The 20,470-nt window shown below is 36.0% G+C and overlaps 1 protein-coding gene across 2 annotated transcripts; it reads left to right on the plus strand.

The window, feature by feature from the left end:
• Window positions 1-293: 293 nt before the first annotated feature.
• LOC306854101 (echinoderm microtubule-associated protein-like 2) lies at window positions 294-19,124 on the plus strand. 2 transcript variants are annotated; one of them, XM_079391925.1, is made up of 22 exons: window positions 294-926; window positions 4,311-4,496; window positions 4,830-4,956; window positions 5,682-5,786; window positions 9,030-9,058; window positions 9,803-9,932; window positions 11,750-11,899; window positions 12,665-12,734; window positions 13,458-13,568; window positions 13,751-13,846; window positions 14,472-14,606; window positions 15,036-15,135; window positions 15,350-15,504; window positions 15,794-15,919; window positions 16,327-16,458; window positions 17,069-17,136; window positions 17,340-17,428; window positions 17,629-17,726; window positions 17,820-17,907; window positions 17,996-18,091; window positions 18,253-18,383; window positions 18,471-19,124. In XM_079391925.1, exons 1-22 carry the CDS (start codon window positions 857-859, stop codon window positions 18,594-18,596), a joined length of 2,418 nt encoding a protein of 805 aa, XP_079248051.1. In that variant the 5' UTR covers window positions 294-856; the 3' UTR covers window positions 18,597-19,124. The 2 variants fall into 2 exon arrangements, with proteins under 2 accessions (XP_079248051.1, XP_079248052.1); XM_079391926.1 differs by lacking the exons at window positions 294-926; window positions 4,311-4,496; window positions 4,830-4,956; window positions 5,682-5,786 and adding an exon at window positions 7,121-7,280 and having other exon boundaries at window positions 18,471-19,123.
• The last annotated feature ends 1,346 nt before the right edge of the window (window positions 19,125-20,470 follow it).

Genomic DNA, 20,470 nt, shown 5'->3' on the forward strand with positions numbered 1-20,470 from the left:
TATTTACAACGAATCGCGATCCGAATCAACAGAGTGATTCATTTGTGAATCAGAATGAATCTAATCAGAAAATACTGGATACGCGACGTTTGCTTAAATCTATTTGGTAAATTGGATCCATAAGGCTCCCTGCAGGGCAGGCCAAAATCTACGGAGCCATGAAAGGATTTGGAAAAAATATAATTATAAATATTTTTTCACATTGAAATATTTTCCTCCTGTCTCCTTTTTATCATCACCACCTCGTAAAAGCAACATACACGTTATTTTTATTTATTTATTTATTTAGAATATAGTTAATCGCAACAGGGATGTTGTGGCGCTGTGCTTTAATACAAAAACATCTATTAATCATACCTACACCGCCATCTACTGTACTGTTAGAGAATAGAAAAACAGTTGCTTGACTGTCAAGGACATGGCTCTTTACGACACCACCACAATTATTAGCAAGTAAATTCCCAAGATAAGTATCTCTATACCGGCTACACACGAAAACAATGATCTATTCATCTCTTTCATACCTGTGCACAGTAGTCAGATATCTTTGTAGCCTTTGCCCTCAGGCCTTGCTAATTTGACTAACCTATCAATATATATATATATATATACATCGTGCTTATGAAAGTGGTGACTGCATATTATGGGACTCCAAGAGTAAACATGCTCTCTTGTTCGCTCTGGGTAGCAGATCAGCGGTGAGGCTGTTGCTATAGAAACGCAGGCAGCACAGGTTGTCGTCGGTTGTTCGGTGGAAAGGTAGTGAAGGTTCACTCGTATGTCAGGAAAGCAGGCAGGCGGATCTGGGGAACGGTGATTTAAAAGAAATAATAAAGGAATTGGTCAGAAGAAGGACATGTCGGAGCGAGTAGCTTCATGTGGGAACCTGTATGACACGAACACGCTTCTGCTTCGGTATTGCAACGGTAAGTTTGGCAGCGACTTGACTGGCCATTCATAATAAATGCGCTGGAGAGCCTCACGAAATGGTTTGTTTTCATTACACAGGTCGATAACCCAAGCGAATTTTGTCTTTGATATTAATCAGTTTTTACATTAACATTTGAGCAATGTAATGTTATTGACGCGCCGTTGCGTCACTGCCTGCGAGGGCACAAGAAAATAAACTGTCTCAGTGTTGTCAGTGATGAATATATTTGTTTAATAAATTATGATCAGTTTTATATAGCCTACATGCAAATTTTATTTTCGCCCAAGGCATTTTCTTATCGCATATATGCGGTTGGGTGCAAGAATGGACATCTAACGTTACTCAGAAATTCAGGTTCATGTTATATATTAGAGAATTTCAGTCCGAGCTACATGATTTCTCATGTGTTTACATTTGTTAGATTTTTTTTTTCCTCATCTGGTGATAAGCTTTGAGCTTCTTATCCTGATTCAGTTTGCTTCCCTGGGCTTTTGTTATTTGATTTCAGCTATGCAAAAGGTTTTGGTGGAAAGAATGTACCCAGTTACTTATTTGTTGTGACCCAGTAATCTAGTGTATAACATTATGCACCTATTAAGATGGATTTAGTTACAGTGTATCCGTAGTGATAAAGCTCAGTAGTAAACATATTGTCTGTTGTCAGCATTATTAATGCAAAGATTTAGATTTATTTTAATAGCCAGATTTTACACTGTCAAGTTGTGAACGAGCATAACACAGAATTTGATTTGTTATATAGAGTTTTATCATGAAAACATAACATTTACATTCATGCATTTAGCAGTAATTTGTCAAAGAGCAAACAATATTCATTATAAACAATGGCAGGTTTATTAGGAAGCAAGCTCAAGAAGAGGAGAAATGCAGAGAAGAAGAAAAATATTTATTTATTTATTGCATTGGCAAATTGATATGCATCATGTCTGACAATTGTGTAAATGCATACTGTAAACAACAGCAGAAATGTGGTTTACCTGTCTAACACATTTTTGAATATTGCATTAGTATTAGCCAGTCTACCAACTGATGAATGTGGATCAAAATATCATAAAGTCTGTTTGGACACATGGCCTTTGACCTCAATGTCAAAAGATATGGATAAGATAAGATGTTTCTCCTCCCTTTTAGCAGCAATACGCCTATTGATTTTGCTATCCTAGTTTACTGATTATATGGTTAGTTGCAATTACTTATTTCCATTGAACATTCTTATCCCCTAGTGTTGAAGAACAGACTTGTAACTCATTTTTGGGCTGTGGTCCATTATTTGAGAACCACTGATATAAAATACATTTCAATATCTTCAAATATGTTATATGTATCTTTATTTATACAGTATATATACAGCTGGTGCAAATATATAAGAAAATATTTAACAAACACATAAAACTAAATATATATATAAGACAGTTCAAATGCTGGAATACAATTTTGAATTTAATATCATACATTCAATCACTGAAGGTATTTTTTAGCAAATTCAGGATTATGGCATCCTCATGCTAACACCCATTTTGCACAGCTTGTTGTTGTCACTTAGAAACTACTATTTCATCTTCGTTCTTGTGGATTACAGGTTCTCTCAAGTATAGGTATCAGTGTACATAGTGGTCATTGTTTGGGTTTTTCAGTAGGTCAACTTCTGCGACAGATGGTTTGGCTGGACGACAGATGGATGGATAGACGGTATAGATGAGCCTGGGTCAGAGAGAGTGTCTGTCCGTGTTGTACAGTTGGATGGTTTCGACTGATATTAAACACTGGGTCTGCATATCTGAGGTCAGGCTATGATTTTAGCAATTCAATTTGTACAGTAAAAATCCCTAATGTGAATCGTACTGATTAAGAAAATGAGCATGCGCCCTAGGGGTATAAAACAACAAGTCATAAATTGTCAAATGCACGTACACACTTTAGCGTCCCATTGGTGGAGAGGCTGGTCAGTGCACTTCCTGGTAGTGCCTGGCTGATGCATCAGACAGGTCTGGAGTCGAGCCAAAGCTCTCTCTCTGCCAACAGCACCACCAGCAGTTTTCTACCGCATAGGAGACAGAAATCAGCATCCTGTTACAAACATCACCCTTCTCCTCTTTACACACAGCACTGAGTGGTAAAGGGGTGGGGGAGGGGGAGGAAGGGAGGTCCAGACACGGGATCAGCCATCCAGCAAGCCAAGGGGAAGGTGGGAGAAAGAAACCTTGGCCAGGGAGGCGTTTGGGGGGCATCTTTAGGAAACCCCTAGAGAGCTGCAGAGGATCAGGCTGTCCAAGCGGGTGACTGACAGGCGGACATAGTACTGACTGAAATGGCAGGTAGGAGGGGAGTACAAGCAGAACGGGATGATGAATATTTCAACACGCTCGGTCACTGAGCATTCGGTTTCCTCCAGACTGCTTTTGTCTTCCAGCATCACTATTCAGCATTATCCTGCTTTCTTCTCACCTTCCACTTTTGTCTCCCGTTTTTTCTTTCACTTTTATTATTTCAGTTGACGTGCTCGCCACCTGCTGATGCTGCTTTACAGCTGTGTTAGCGGTACAGGCACTAAGAGAGGTTTATTATATATGCACATTTAGCATGGAGCCCGTTGCATTGCCCTTGAGATTGAAACAGAGACAAGGAGCCATTGTTTTATGTGAAATATTGAGGAGCTAAATTTGAAAAAAAAAAGTGACAGAAAAATTCCTTTTAGTTTTGTTTATTGTATTAACTAAAACACTGTTAAAAAAATACCTCAAAGTAGTGTTTCTCAACCAGGGGGCCCCAGCAAACTTTCAAGGGACAGCAGGATGATTTAATGTAATTTATTATTTTTAAATAAAATATACATATATTAATAGTAATAATAATACTGTAAATATTTTAACTTAATTTTTTTTTATTACCCACTCCTAATAACTTTTGCTTGTTATTTATTTATTTATTAAAAACATACAGTTTTTACAATAACTGGAATCACAAAATTAATTGCAGGTAATAAATATATGAACCAAAAAAATCCGCATTGAGCTTTTTGCCTACTTTTTTTTGCCAGTATATCAAAGATTCAAGTTTCTGATAAAAAAGTTTGAAAACAAGCAGCTTTGTCATAATTATAGAGGTACCAAAGGAAACATCATAATATCATACCTTATATACCTTATTTTGAGTGGCCTTTGAATATTGTGTGGGGGGCTTTTGAGTCGAAAAGGATTGAGAGCCACTGGTTTAAAGGGATAGTCATCATTTACTTCATTGACTTTTGTCTTTGGAGCACAAGAATATCTTTTTTTTTTTATTCCACAGAAGAAAGAAAGTTATACAGATTTGGATAAACTCTACAAATGTAATTTTCTAACTATCTGTCTGTCTCTTTCAGATGATGATGTGTCAGCCGGGAGTGGGATGGAGATGGATGACCGTCTCTCTCACCTGGAGCAGAGGGTGCAGCTGCAGGAGGATGAGATTCAGCTGCTGAAGGCGGCACTGGCGGATGCTTTGAGAAGGCTGGGCTGCTGTGAGGAGATCACACAGGCCAGCAGCAAGAAAGGTGGACCTACTAAAGGTCAGTGCTTCATCATGGCCCTCTGCTTATTGCCATTACATCTTTAGAGCCTAGAAAACTGCCAAATGGAAGATACTTTTTTCATCTAAAGCAACTTGTAATATTCTGATGGTAACCTTGTCCAGGGGTGCATTACTGATTGAAAACTATAAGATGTAACCTTTGTGTTAGCATCCTAGGTTCCTAACTATTAAGATAATTCAATCCTAAGAGCTACAGGGATTTATTGCAATGCATAATATAGTGGTTACATAAAAAGTTTCCATGTGGGAGGTGAAGATAATTTGCATGTGATCTCACTTGTGTTCCTTTGTTTCTTCCTTATTGATTTAGTTCGGCAGATACTGCAAGCTCTGCCATCCAAGCCTCTGACAAATGGCTATGTGCAAACAAAACGCTTGAGTGGCTATCCTTCCTCTCCCTCCTCTCCGAAAAAGGAGGTGCTGATGTCTGTCAAAAGGTGGTTATAAGGAAGATATATACCATATTTGTTGCTCATTATTTTTCAAAAGCCATTTTATTAGAAGACATGCTGGTATCACAGCTGCTGAAAATATATTCATTTTTTCCACACTTAACAAATTAGTGCAGTATTATTTCTCTACCTCAAGGTGGTGATATTAAGTAAAAAAAGTACTTGGACCTTTTCGTTTGCAGGATCGCTACATATAATGAAGTATCTGTATACTGTTACAGAAAAAAGCTGGTTCTTATGCATGTATGGTGAATTATTAATAGTTAATATAATAATTCATATTAATAACTTGTAATGTGATGTCTGTTGTGTTGTTTTAATACTTCTGGACTAACATAATCTTAAATAACAAACTACCATACTCCATATTTACTACAATATCAGTATATACTGCAATACTACTTGGTGAAATAGTATACGATTATTATGAGATATTGTGAATATTGCTATTAATTGCATTTTAATATATTTTCAAATGTAATTTATTCCTATGAAGGCAAAGCTGAATATTCAGCAGCCACTCTGAAGTGTCACATGATCCTTCAGAAATCATTCTGATATCCTGATTTGATGTGAAACATGTCTTATTATTTTTAATGTGGAAAACAGTCATGTAGTTTTGTTCTTTTCTTTGATGTCTTTCTTTCCTGCCCTCTGCATTGTGCCTCACTCATTCTTCTCCACCTCATGCTCTTGTCTCTGTGTGTCAGGAAGAGCATGTCCACAGAACGCCTGTCCACGGTGAAGAAGGAGATGGCAGACTCCCGCAGCAGAACCACCTCATCCAGCAGCTCGACATGTGGAAAGAGAGACAGGTACCTTTTTATCTAAATAAAGTGCAATAAACTCAATGATTGTTCTATACAAAGAGATAAAAGTTCAGTTCTTCTCCTTCCTCCTGAACTAAAAATAGATGCTACCTCAGTGTCTAATAAGATGACAAATCCAGACCTGTGGTCAGCAAGACACCAGAGACAGTGTAAGAGGTGGACCATCCATAGAAAACCGTTTATAAAATACCATTTTATACAATGTTATGAACTAAATCGGCACCATGGATGATATCATTGTCATTTTACTGCTGATTTGAAATTTTATGAAATACATGTACAGTATACAAAATGTCAGGGAGCACCTTTGTTAGGTTCCCATTGTGTGTTCTGGTTCAAGTGTGTTCTCTGACCATGTTTTACTGTTACAATACTGTTCAAAAGTATGGAGTCAGTTAAAAAAAAATTATTTAGCAAGGATGCATTAAATTGTTCAAAAGTGACCGTAAAGACAGATTAGATACATATTACAAAATGAGATTGCTATTTCAAATAGCTCAGTATTCCATTTGACTTTTCATCAATTCATCCTGAAAAAAATGCATCATGTTTTCCACGAAAATATTAAGCAGCAACATTTTCAACATTGGTAATATAAAGAAATGCTTCTTGAGCAGCAAATCAGTATATTAGAATGATTTCTGAAGGATCATGTGACACTGAAGACTGGAGAGAATGATACTGATAATTCATCTTTGCCATCACAGAAATAAATTACATTTTCAAATAGTAATAAATAATTTATGGTGTGTATACATGGATTTCCAGGAAGGAGAAAACACTGAAGTTCAGGTTAGACATCTGTCAATAGAAATGTTATTGACTGAGATCTTATCAGAGCTTTAGCAACCACTGGAAATCTCTCATTAAATTTTCATGAACAGAAATCCATTAACCATGTTACCACTTAATAGAGTGTTAAATTAAATTAAATATTTTTATATATTTTTATCTTTGAAAAAAATTATGTAAAATTCCATTTGAGTAGTAAAAATTCCAATAAGCCCAATAAACCTTTGTTATTATCACAAAGTACTACTTAATGAAAGCTTCAGTCTACTAAAGGGTTAAGTATCAGTTCCAACAAGTTTCCCACCATGCACCAGCAGGATGTTTGTATGGCAGATTAGACACGTTAGAAATGTTTTATTTATGGCATGATGATTGTTTGAGATTAAACTTTTTATGGTGCATGGCAGCCGTGCGTCGTCACTTGGTTGACACACTCACCACTGAAACTGTCTCTTGACCACAGAGTGCTTCATATTACTGCATTGAAGCACAGAGGGGTGTGGTCACCTAAAAAGGGGCTGTCATGCACACTGAGGAAGTGTCCTGCCATTGGTTAGCGAGGTCCATGTTCCTGCAGAGCTGAAGTTAACTTAAACAAGGCACACAGTCTTTTGCCTGACGCTTCTGCAAATTCCAGCTAGCACTTAAACGGAATAACAGGACAAACAACATGAAGAGGTCAACCAGGTAAAGCTAAAGTTCTTGTTGAGCGCTTTCAGGTCTTCAAAAGAAAAACTTTTGGTAGTTTTAGGGTGAGGCTGAAAAGGGAATTGCTTTCAGCTTCCCACAACAAAGCAAACATTGGTAGGCAAACAGGAATATTCTCAGTATCATGGCTTCTGTCGATAAACAAAGCGAACACACCTGGGCTGAGTTTGTGTTTTAACTTCCCAAATGGGAACAATAGATTTTAAAAGTGTAGATGTCTAGAATTGAACAGCATTTTGCATACGGATTTTAATTTGCTGTTGCAAGGCTTCACTTTTGTATATTTTATGCAACATTTTGTGAGTCACTTTACAAAAATGTGCATGTTTTCCATCTGGCTTTGATTATCATGAACATGAAAGCTATCATTCAACTTCCATTCAAGTTGAAGATATGTTACATATAATGCATGTGTTTTCTAATTGCTTTAGTGCAATTTGAGCCAGATATTGATTGTTTTTGCCGCTAGGTTGCATGTATTAAACATGGAAACCACGTGCACACTGCAGGAAAGAAAATGGTTTGAAGGACATCATGTCCAGAGAACTTCCTTTTAGTGAATTACTTTCTTAGTAATTCAATATAATCCATAAAGATACTTTGCGTGCATATCTTGTGCATTGTTTTTAATGTATAAAAGACATGAAATGTCAAATTGGAACACGTCGTAAATGCTATGTGTGGTATGGATGGGTGTGCGCATAGTCTGTGCATTAGTATAAGTGTATCATTAGTATCTTTGTGGTCAAGCACATTAGTGGCACATGCTTGCAACATCATATTGAGTTATGGTTGCGACATAGCCTAGAGTGATTACTGGTAAAATAGATTTATATATATATATATATATATTTTGTCTACACCAATCTGAAAAGGTGTTATTAAAGATGAGGCTTGCTTTTGTGTGGCCTGCTTTGGTTCAAGCTTTTCTTTAATGAAGTGTTTGGATGGTTTCTGCAGGACTGCATGGACACAAACAGATCATTGTGGGAGCATTTCTATTCATCTGCACCCACGATCCTTCTGTCTTCCCTTTACATAACGTCATTTTGCCCTGTAGAAAGGTCCAGCCATAGACACTGATGGCTGTCAATTCTAATCCCCATGTGGATAGTCGAGTCCTACAAACCTATTCCAGCAAATAGTACTGGATTGATGGGTCTAATTTATTGCGTCTCACTGTCTGAGACAGGCTGTCAATCATGACAGTCATGCATCAGCAAACAGGAAGTGGAGAACTGTGTGGTTAGGAAAGGCAGTTACAAAATGCACGCACTATCAGAAACAAACATTCTTTTCTTTTCCTTTTTTTTTTTTAAATTGAAGCCTCCAGCGTATAGCAGTTGTGTCGATGTTTGTTTTTTCGATGCAAAATCCCCTCCAGTGCTGGAACCTCCCCAAAATCTGTTTAGTCGTAAACAGGCTCTGAAACTGCCTGTACTAAAGTTGAAAGCAGTTTTGGGTGACCCTCTGATACTGTCACTTTAATTCAGCATTCTCTCATTACACAGAGCTCTGTGAGAGTCCACATAAAAGCTGGGTCAGGATTAATGGATGAGCTCAATGAATTAGTCATCCTTTCACAAAGCACAGGTCAAAGACAGCAAACAAAACTTTTCAGAAATGGTTTTTAGAAAGTTTTTGTTTAATTTATTGGGCCTTTTTGTCTGGCTTGTAGTCTTTGAAAGAATGAATAAATGACAGACATCTCTCTCCTTGTTCTTTCAGCAAAACCAAAGAGTGCACCCTCAATGCTGGTAAGTTTTTTTCTTTTTTTCTTTTAAGTAATATCATTTAATTAAAACAAGCTCAGAGCTCAGTATCAATAGATGTTTGGTTTTTGGTCTTTTGCTTTACTGCTTTATGAGAGCACCAAGAACAAACGATCAACTACTTAACAGTACACTAGCAAATGCATACCAGTGCTGTTAATAAAACACTGCAATATAAATATCAGATGAAAAATGTAAAACTGAAATACTGCCTTAGCAACTAATGTAAAAAGTTCAAGTTGAAATACACTTACTAAAACTAAAAAAGCACATACAATTACTAAAACTTAAAGATAATTCAAAATATGAATAAATACTATACTAGTAAATAAATAAAATTAAAATAACACCTGTACATATGAATCATGGCAGTAAGTTTTGCAATAAACATATGATTGTTTAGTTTTTTTATTCAACTGCAGTTTCCTTTTTCATTTGAGGAAATGCATATTTTTTATATGTATGTAATATTTGTTAATCTGTGTTTAACTAGAGACACTGAGTCCTATGTTATGGGAAATGACCCTTATAAATTAGCCTGACTGGTCGCATTATCCTCTGCATTACAGCTAAAAACCCTTTTGGATGGTCCATAATGCCTCCAGTCAGTCTCGTGTTGTAATGGGTATCTAAATGAACACAGTTCTGTCAGTAGGGCCTGGATAATTTGACAAATCATCCCTAACAATCTATTACAGTACCACTCACGTTTTTGCTCCTCTTGAACAGATGATGGTTACGTGAGGATGTTCATACGTGGACGTCCAATCACCATGCATATTCCAGACCAGCTGAAGGAAAGCTACAGCCTTGACCTCAAGGTGGCGCTGCCAGAGCGCAAGCTAAAAGTTCAGTGGGTGTATCCTTGTGATGTTTTTTAAAGGTGACGTATCATGAAAATTAGACTCTTTCTGTTTAAAGGGGTCATCAGATGCCCATTTTCCACAATTAGATATGATTCTTTATGGTCTTAATGAAAAGCCTATAACACACTTTGGTTAAAATTTCTCAATGGTAGTGTAAAAAACACCTACTTTGCCCTGTCAAAATCAGCTCTGTTTTCATCAAGCCATTTTAGTCCATGTTGCTCTTCTGTGGGGTGATGAGCAGTACTCTTTTAGCCGCAAAACTGGCTAACTAGTACATTATTAGGAAAGGCGATTTGCAAAGATTAAAAAAAAAAACTTATTCTCACTTCTTCTGTAGATGAAGCTGGATCATGAATGATTAGCACGAACATAGACGCATTTAGGTAGATCAGGGATTGGCGTGTTCCCTTCAAAACTAAAGTACATTAACGTTAATCCTCTGCGTCTTCAGCGGCTCAGAAGTTGGGAGTAAATGACGACTGCTATGTTCATTATTACATCCAACAACAAAGCACCTCAATCGCTTAATCGGAAACATTCTTTCTTCCCCTGCTCCGGAGTCGACACAATGGCGGACTGATGATAGCTCACTCAGGGCGGGTCTAAGATGCCTTGTCAATCAACTATTGTGGGAGGAGCCTGTACAGATCTACGTCATTCTGACAAGAATCTCAGAACAGCCTGATTTGAGAGAGGGGATTTTAAAATAGGTATTTTAAAAAAAACACTGGGTGGATTTTTATCATTATAGGATGGATGTGTACACACGCTTCCAACACATATTTATGTTCAAACAACTTGTAAAGTGAATTTTGCATCCGATCACCCCTTTAAGTGTTATTATCGGGTCCCTGGTTCATTTATCAACCCAGAAAACTGTTTTTGTAACTGATGTGTGTTTTTAACATAAATTATAATTTATTATATTTGGCAGTTTAAGTGCTTAGTTTATAAAAGAACTTAGTTTAGTACTCACATGCCATGTGACAGCCGCTTTCTGTGCGAGTACTTCGGATGTGTGCGCTCAAAAAAACGTATATCAGAAGTTTAAACTAATATGGTTTAAAACACATTATTTCAGTGCGATAGACATAATAATCCAAACCAAACAGATGTTTTTAGCAGAGTATCTGAGATTTGAGCGGAAAAGCCACAGCCCTATTCTGGAAAAGGGGGCGGGGAGCAGCAGCTCTTCTGCATTTAAAGAGACATGCACGAAAACAGCGTTCCACTCATTTTCAAAATGATATAATAAATGATCTGTGGGGTATTTTGAGCTGAAACTTGACAGACACGTTCTGGGGACACCTGAGACTTATATTACATATTGTAAAAAGGGGTATAATGGGTCTCCTTTAAATGTAACTGAAGTTAATTGTACTAATAAATTATACTATTAAATTATGATGCATTTTGATTGATAGATCATTTTGAATTTGTATTCAACATTGTATGAATTTTACCATGTTAAAGAAAAAAGGAGAATTTATAGGTAATTTGCTTCCAGTCCAGTCTTTATTCTCATTTTTAAATTACTGCAATAAATTGGCTAATAAAGAAAATGAAATAATTAATGTTATAATAGCCAATAATGAAAATTAATTTAAATAATGAATTCCAATTTTTCAACTTCTATTAATAATTAAAATGCATCAGTGACTTTCAAGTAAATTTGAGGTAATTTTCTAAATGGAATTGAAACCCATTTAAATGTGACACAAAATATTGTTTATTTAATAGCACACATCTTTGGTCATTTACTGCAGTCAATGGAAATGTTATTTTGTTTCTTAACACACTCCATTAGTTATGGTTATAGGGGAAGAGACTGCCGTTCCAACCTCTACCTGCTGCCGACGGGAGAGATTGTGTACTTCAATGCTTCCGTAGTGGTGCTCTACAATGTAGAAGAGCAGCAACAAAGACACTATCTGGGCCATAATGATGATGTCAAGTGGTAAATATACATTATATAGATTTTTAAGAGTGTTTCCACATGCTTTTGGTCATTTAGTGTACTGTTGAATGAGTATTAACAGCACTGGTTGGACTACTGGAGGAGCGAAATCAGTACAACATTGATATCGTACAGGGAAAAAAAAGCACTTCCGATTTCATATGCAGATTATTCTTAAACTATGTCATTGTTCAAAGGTCCCTAAGATGTTATCATTATGCTATCATCTTCATGAACAAATATTTTGCACTATCATTCAGCAAAAAGAGCCAATGTACTCAGGAAGTGTTGCTAGTTTCTGAGCAAATTTGCATTTTTATGGCCAGATCTTGCTTCGCTTAACAGACTCTTATCTACAAGATAAGTGAATCCCGCAGTATATTCAAATACACCTGCAATCAATCCAGATCTTTTCTACCATCTGCCTTTTTCCTCTTCTGTTTGGCTGCAAGGCAATGCTTGTACTATTAACCGTTTAAAGAATATTTTATGTAGATCTCTTCTGCTGTAACAGAGTGTGAACAGCATCAACATGCTATTTGTTGTAAAATATTAGTTAATTAGCATTTGTCACTAATTAAAATAACACTGGAAGGCTCTCTCTGTGACTGTCAGAATCCCTGCTGGTTTGCAAAACAGTTGCAGCCTGTTTATTGCGTTTTCTGGGATCAGTCTGCACTCATTTACTGTTCCCTGGTGAGAGGGGGGAGAGAGATGGGAAATCTTTTCTGACAAGCACTGATCCTGACAATGTTCTCTTTGCAGTTTGGCCATCCATCCAGACATGGTCACCATAGCAACAGGACAAGTTGCCGGAACATCCAAAGATGGCAAAGTTAGTTCACATTTACACTCTGTAGGAGTATATTGATTTGTTGATCTTGCGGCTTGAACCATTCCTCGGCGTGCTCAGAAACAAAACCACTGTGCTCATGATCACAATTTACATCAATGTTTTAGCATTTTACAAAGTGTGTTAGAATTATAGCCTTAAGAATTAACTTTTAATCCGCAAGGATTCATTAAATTGATCAAAAGTGACTGTACAGAAATGTATAATGTTAAAAAATATTTCTATTTCAATTAAATGCTGTTCCTTTTAAGTTTTTATTCTATAAACAATTCTTTAAAAAAAATGTCGTGGTATTTACAAAATATTAAGCAGCAAAACTTTTTTTGCTCCAAACCAGCATATTAAAATGATTTCTGAAGGAACATGTGACACTGAAGACTTGAGTAATAGCTGCTGAAAATTCAGCTTTGCATCACAGGAATAAATTAAAATATAATTAAAAAAAATAGCAGTTATTTTAAATTGTAATAATATTTCACAATATTACTGTTTTTACTTTATCTTTACTGCCTTGGTGAGCAACAACCAAAACATTTTTTTTATAAAAATCGTACTGTCCCAAACTTTAGAACTGTAGTGAATGTAAAATATTATAAATATGAGTAAATAATGAATAATGATTTTTTTTTTGTGAACCATACATTTAATCTGATTTAGAGATGCTCCAATCATTTGCATGGTGCTCAATATTTATTTTCTCATCAGCCCTTGCAGCCTCATGTCCGTGTGTGGGACTCTGTGAGTTTAAACACTCTTCATGTGATCGGAGCAGGAGTGATTGACCGAGCTGTCACCTGCGTTGCCTTCTCAAAGTCGGTAAGTGTTTTTTTTTTTTTTGTTTTGTTTTTTTAAGTTCTGAATAGATAATCTATGTGCATTGATGCCATACAACATATGAGAAATCTGCACAATGGGTGTAGATAATGAATATTTGAACAATGATAAATGGCTGAATGAACTGGTATTTTACATGGATATAATACCTCTCCTCTTCACAGAATGGTGGTGCTCATTTGTGTGCGGTTGACGATGCAAATGACCACATTTTGTCTGTTTGGGACTGGCAGAAAGAAAAGCAACTGGCAGAGGTTAAGGTGAGGCAAGGCAACATGCTGTACAAAGAGTGTGTGTGTGTGAGCTGGGAAGAAGTTAATACAATGCAGCAGTACTAGACCTAATGTACAGTTTTCTGGCATAGTGTGTCTTGTGTGATTTGTCTTTCAATAACAGAAAGCTTAGAGTACAGGGTTTTAAACCACTACAACCACTTGGTCTGTGAACAATGACGTCGGCATTTTCATCTGGAAGATGTCATGTTTGTTCTCTTAATCTTGTAATGTAATGACTTGCACTACCTATGAAATTACTTTCCTAACATCACCAATCGCTCTTATTATTTTTTAACTCCTCCTATTCCAACTGCCGGGCTCTATCCTATTATGCAACACCCACTTTTCACAATCCAATCAATTCTCGGTGGATCAAATCAAACATTCTTTATGGAAAATTACATTTTAGGCTGTTTCAGGTTGAAAGTATTTGAATTTGTTTAAAAGGATCATGTTTGCATACAAATATGATCGTTTTAATAGTGTGCAAGTTTCACAGATGTCTTGGTGATGTATATGTGCTTACTGGGAAGTAGTAAAAAAATTGCCACTTCATCAAATGAAGAATACATCATATTTAGTGTAAAATATTCACTCAACGATTTTGCAGTGTTCCAATGATTCAGTTCTGGGTGCTGTCTTCCACCCCATGGAGGCCAACCTTATTGTCACCTGTGGGAAGTCCCACATCAACTTTTGGACAATGGAAGGGAATACTCTTACAAAACGCCAGGGACTGTTTGAGGTTTGCAACATTTATTTTTCTGTATTCCGACTAAAATACAAAGACAGAACAGAGTGGTCTTTGAGTTGATTGCCTGTATCTGAAGTTTTTATTTGATTTTGTTTTTAATTTAATATTATATAGTATTATGTTTCATTTGAAAGTTAGATTCTAATTTTCTGTTTATTTTATTTTAAATCCTTTTTTGTTTGGAAGTTGCATTCCAATTCCTCTTTATTTTAGTGTCATTTAATTTAATCTAACTTTATTTTTATTTTATTTATTCTAAATCTTTATTTATTTTTTATAAAAAAAAGTCAGCATAGAATGATGCCCTTGAGTGCATATTTTATTTCATAATAAATTTAAGTTGCATTCTAAATCCCTACAGCACAAAAATCTTTTATAATAATTTTATTTGATGTATTCCTATTTTTGGTGTGCTTTCAGAAACATGAAAAACCCAAGTATGTACTCTGTGTCGCTTTTGCTGCGAATGGAGATGCAATCACTGGAGATTCTAGCGGGAACATCTACATCTGGGCAAAAGGTCAGGAAATAATTCTGCCGTTATACATGTAAAGTGTTGTTTTTGTTTCTGCCAAAATACTTATCCAGATGGCACATTTTTAAGAAATAAATTACATTTAATGCATGTTTTTATCTACTGGCAATCAGAAAAACTGTACATCCATCTGTTTGACTGCTGTTGAAGATACTCCCTCAGTGCAGCCTATGATTTGATGATGAACTCTGATTTAAAGGCGGAAACCGGATCAGCCAGGTGGTTTCGGGAGCCCATGAGGGTGGGATCTTCTCTCTATGTGTGCTGAAGGATGGAACGCTGGTGTCAGGTGGAGGAAAAGACCGCAGGGTGCTGCTGTGGGACCATGATTACCGCAAAAAGAATGAAATTGAGGTGAAGTGGTGCTCTTGTTCTTACAAAACAAATGAGAGCTTTACTGACATTCATAATCCAGACACTCATTTTTAATGATTGCCATTTATTCTCAAATATGACTTTTATTGTTTTGATGTTATCATATTTATTGTACTGAAATGTAATCTAGGCATTAATTTGTCTTCTTTATTAGATCCAGCTACATCAGCAGTGAATTCACTTAATTCAGAACAATTTGTGCTAATTGGGTTTTAGTTGAGATGTACAGATTACATGTTCCTTAATATATTTCTCTCTGTGTAATCAGGTTCCCGAGGCCTTTGGGCCCGTCCGCACTCTAGCTGAAGGAAAACAGGACGAGCTGTTTGTGGGAACGACCCGAAATGCTGTTCTGCGGGGCTCTTTCTCTGGGTCCCTCACTCCCATTGTTCAGGTATGTTGTCAGATGATATTACAAAGTGTTTAGATGCCTTTTGGCCTAATATCTATGCCAAAAATCAACAAGATCACCACATGTTTCCTCAGTCTTTTGTAGCCAGACCTTTGATTATAAACAACATCTGCCCTGGACCATATTGCAGCTTATAGTGGCCAAAAAACACCCACTTAAACAGGACGAGACCAGATGTAACATAGCCACAGTTATGTGTGTTTACATGCCTGATGTGGTTTTTCTGAACTAGGTTATACCACAGTAATCAATTTTACCTGTCCAGATTATTAGTATTTAATAATAGTATTTAGTAATTAGTATAAGACATAGCCTCCTAGACTGAGACTAGTTATTCAGATGAAAATCTCCATTCTTACTCTGGTCTCTGTTTTTTCTCTCTGTGAAAGGGTCACACTGATGAGTTGTGGGGCTTGGATGTGCATCCCAGTACTGAGCAGTTTGTGACATGTGGTCAAGACAAGCAGGTCTATCTCTGGGACACCTCTTCCCATCTGCCTCTGTGGAGCAAGGCCATTGAGGTTTGTATGAACTCTGTTTACTTATACATTCCTGTAATATGTAAACATCAAAAACGATCCCATCTGCTTTGCAAGTTTTATTTTGCATACTGTATGTTCACTTTGAGGACAAATGACTGCTTTAGACTTAGACTTTAGCTTTAAAATGTTTTGCCATGTATGTAATATATATATATATATATAGATAGATAGATAGATAGATAGATAGATAGATAGATAGATAGATAGATAGATAGATAGATTTTACATTTTAATTATTTTAAATTTATGTTAAAAACTAAACGCATATAATGAAAATGATGTAATATAACCTGAAATATATTGTATTTAGTGCTGTCAAACGATTAATCGCATCCAGAATAAAAGTTTTTGTTTACATAATATATGTGAGTGTGCTGTGTATATTTATTGAATTTATTGTATTTAATTAAAAATTAAATGCATATATTTGACAATGTTTCATAATGTTATGTATTATAAAATGTTGCATTGTATTAAATATACTTGAGATTTATTTTTTAAATTTCTTCTATATTAAAATGTAAAAATACAATTATTATAAATATAAAATGTAATTTTTTTTTTACATTGTATTTATATTTTATTCTAGGACCCTGGACGTTCCGTTGGATTTCATCCCAGTGGCACTGTGCTTGTGGTGGGCACCATGACAGGAAGGTATGATTGCACATGGGAACTTTACGTTTTGATTTAACATGTCAACCAGCTGATTTTCATCCAAAAAATAAATCAGAAACCTTTAACCGCTTTAAAACTGTTAATTTCTTAACCGTATATTTACTAAAAAATATTATAATTTGACTAATTTGTTACCTCAATATTGAAACCTGTTGTTTTTGGGGGGGTTTTCTGTCTTATAGGTGGTTGGTGCTGGACACTGACACCCGTGATCTTGTCTCTATGCATACAGATGGCAATGAAATCATCTCCGTTGTTAAATATTCTCCAGGTGTGTTTAGTGTTCTTTTGTGCTTTTAGCCATTAGTCACAGCTATTCCTAATAGTTTAATATATTGAAACATAATTTATTCCTGGGATGGTAAAACTAAGGCTTCAGCAGCCATTACTATCTTTACTGTTACATATATAATACATACATGTGACTGATAGTGTATTTGTCCAAAATTGCCACTCACATCTGTCTCATAGATGGGGCGTACTTGGCTGTGGCTTCCCACGACAACTTTGTTTACATCTATTCTGTTACTGAGAACGGCAGGAAATACAGCCGAGTTGGCAAATGCACTGTGAGTTTTGCAAGAAAATAAATCCCAAATATGTTTGTATTCATTATAATTAAAGACCATTAGCACTCTTTTAATACTGTCTTGCATCCATAGGGACACTCCAGTTTTGTCACTCATCTCGACTGGTCTACCGACAGCCAGTTTATTGTAACCAACTCAGGCGACTATGAGATCTTATTCTGTGAGTTGTTTTTTCACCTCCTTTGTCAGTGAACGGAGCTCAGATGTCATTGTATTAATGGCTGGTTATATGTTTTCTGTTAAAAAAGGGGAAGCATCCAGTGGGAAGCATATAACTAGTGCTGATGCAGTGCGCAATCTAGAATGGGCCACTTCCACCTGTGTGCTGGGTTTCAGTGTGTTTGGTAAGTCATCTTATACATAATATGAAAAAAGGCAATTTCTTAGGTATCCATTTAATTGTTTTTCTGGAAATGGCTATGATATATTGAAATTATCTTTTCTGGGTATTATAAAATTAATAGATTTATCTCTACTTGTCCCACTTTATTTTTATTTTTTCAAGGAATCTGGCCAGAAGGTGCTGATGGCACAGACATTAATGCTGTATGCAGGTCACATGACAACAACCTTCTTGCCTCAGCTGATGATTTTGGCAAAGTGCACTTGTTCTCTAACCCCTGTTCCCAGCCAAGGGTGAGATTTTTTTGCATTTTATTTCCAATATTGACCATTCAGTCAAATCAAACTTTATAAAACTTTTTTTTCTCGCTTCATCCACAGGCTCCCAGCCATATCTATGGTGGGCATAGCAGCCATGTGACCAACGTTGCCTTTCTCCATGACGACAGTCATCTTATCTCTACTGGTGGGAAGGACACCAGCATTCTTCAATGGGTGCTCGCTTGAAGTCACCTCTAAGCCTTCCAGCTGCAACCTCACTGTAGACTCCTGCCCACTACAGGGCAGCACTGCTGTGCCTAATTCCCTTCTCTGCTGTCCTGTTTGCCTATATTGTGTACTATGTTATTAGGTTTTCCATTACATACTGGTACAGAGTCAGTTTTGTCTCTGGTCATGTAATTACCGTGACTGTTTGAGGGGTAGAGGCTGAGCTTTTATCAGTGCTAATTGGCAAACTCTAGTCTAAAGTGAATTGTACACTTTGCTGAATCACCACCAGAAGGAGCTCTGGTGCAGGAGAAGAAGCATGTTGTCTACTTTTGACACTGTTTAAGCCTATTTAAAGAGTTTTAGCTGCTGTTTGTGTTGCGAAAGTCTATAGAAATATATAATGCTGTCATTTAGTGGAGGTTGTATTTTAATATTGGAAGTACATCATAATGTTGTGGCACTTGGCTTTTGATGCATATCTAGGGTGAACTTAAGCTGTGCTTTGCCTTTTATTTGTTAATAAAGTTTCTCATTTAGCAGTGAATTTCCTTGAAATCCTTAAAGGAATCCTAGAGAAATGTGTGTGTGCATACATTCACATGTATGTATGTATATGTGTGCATGTGTGTATGAAATTTAATGATAAAAGTTCATATACATTTAAAATTTGTAATTTAAATATTAAATTTAAATTTTATTTTCATATAAATATAATTAAAATAATACATTTACTTGTATTAGCTAATTTTCAAATATATATGTGCATAAATATAATTTAAAAAACAATTCAAAATTATTTCATTTCATTATTTCAATAAAATTATTTCAGTTTTTAATGTAATTATGTATATATGTATACTGAATTAATGAAAATAACTATTTACATTAATTATATACATATACTGTGTATGTATATATATATATATATATACATACAATGGTGTGAAAAAGTGTTGGCCCCCTTCCTGATTTATTTTTATTTTTTTGCATGTTTGTCGCACTTTAATGTTTCAGATCATCAAACAAATTTAAATATTAATCAAATATAACACAAGTAAACACAACATGCAGTTTTTGAATGAAGTTTTTTGTTACGAAGGGAAAATAAAATCCAAAACCACATGGCCCTGTGTGGAAAAGTGTTTGCGCCCCCCCCCACACACACACACACACACACACATATACACACGTGCACACACACATTTCTCTATATCTATAGTAAATTTAAATAATAGATTCTAAATTATTTCAGTCAGTATATTCCAATTCGTGACGCGAACTTGGGTTCTGCAGCAGGACAATGATCCAAAACACACCAGCAAATCCACCTCTGAATGGCTGAAGAAAAACAAAATGAAGACTTTGGAGTGGCCTAGTCAAAGTCCTGACCTGAATCCTATTGAGATGCTGTGGCATGACCTTAAAAAGGCGGATCATGCTCGAAAACCCTCCAATGTGGCTGAATTACAACAATTCTGCCAAGATGAGAGGGCCAAAATTCCTCCACAGCGCTGTAACAGACTCATTGCAAGTTATCACAAACGCTTGATTGCAGTTGTTGGCTGGGTGGCCCAACCAGTTATTAGGTTTAGGGGGCAAGCACTTTTGCACACAGGGCCATGTGGGTTTGGATTTTGTTTTCCCTTCATAATAAAAAACTTCATTCAAAAACTGCATGTTGCGTTTACTTGTGTTATCTTTGATTAATATTTAAATTTGTTTGATGATATTTGTTGGATGAATCAGGAAGGGGGCCAACACTTTTTCACACCACTGTGTGTATATATATATATATATATATATATATATCATCACCATTAGCTTCATATCTGCGCTATATATATATATATATATAGTAGCTTACATAGATACCATAACAACTGTTATTT

This window comes from Barbus barbus (assembly GCF_936440315.1).
Source record: "Barbus barbus genome assembly, chromosome: 34".
NCBI lineage: Eukaryota > Metazoa > Chordata > Actinopteri > Cypriniformes > Cyprinidae > Barbus > Barbus barbus.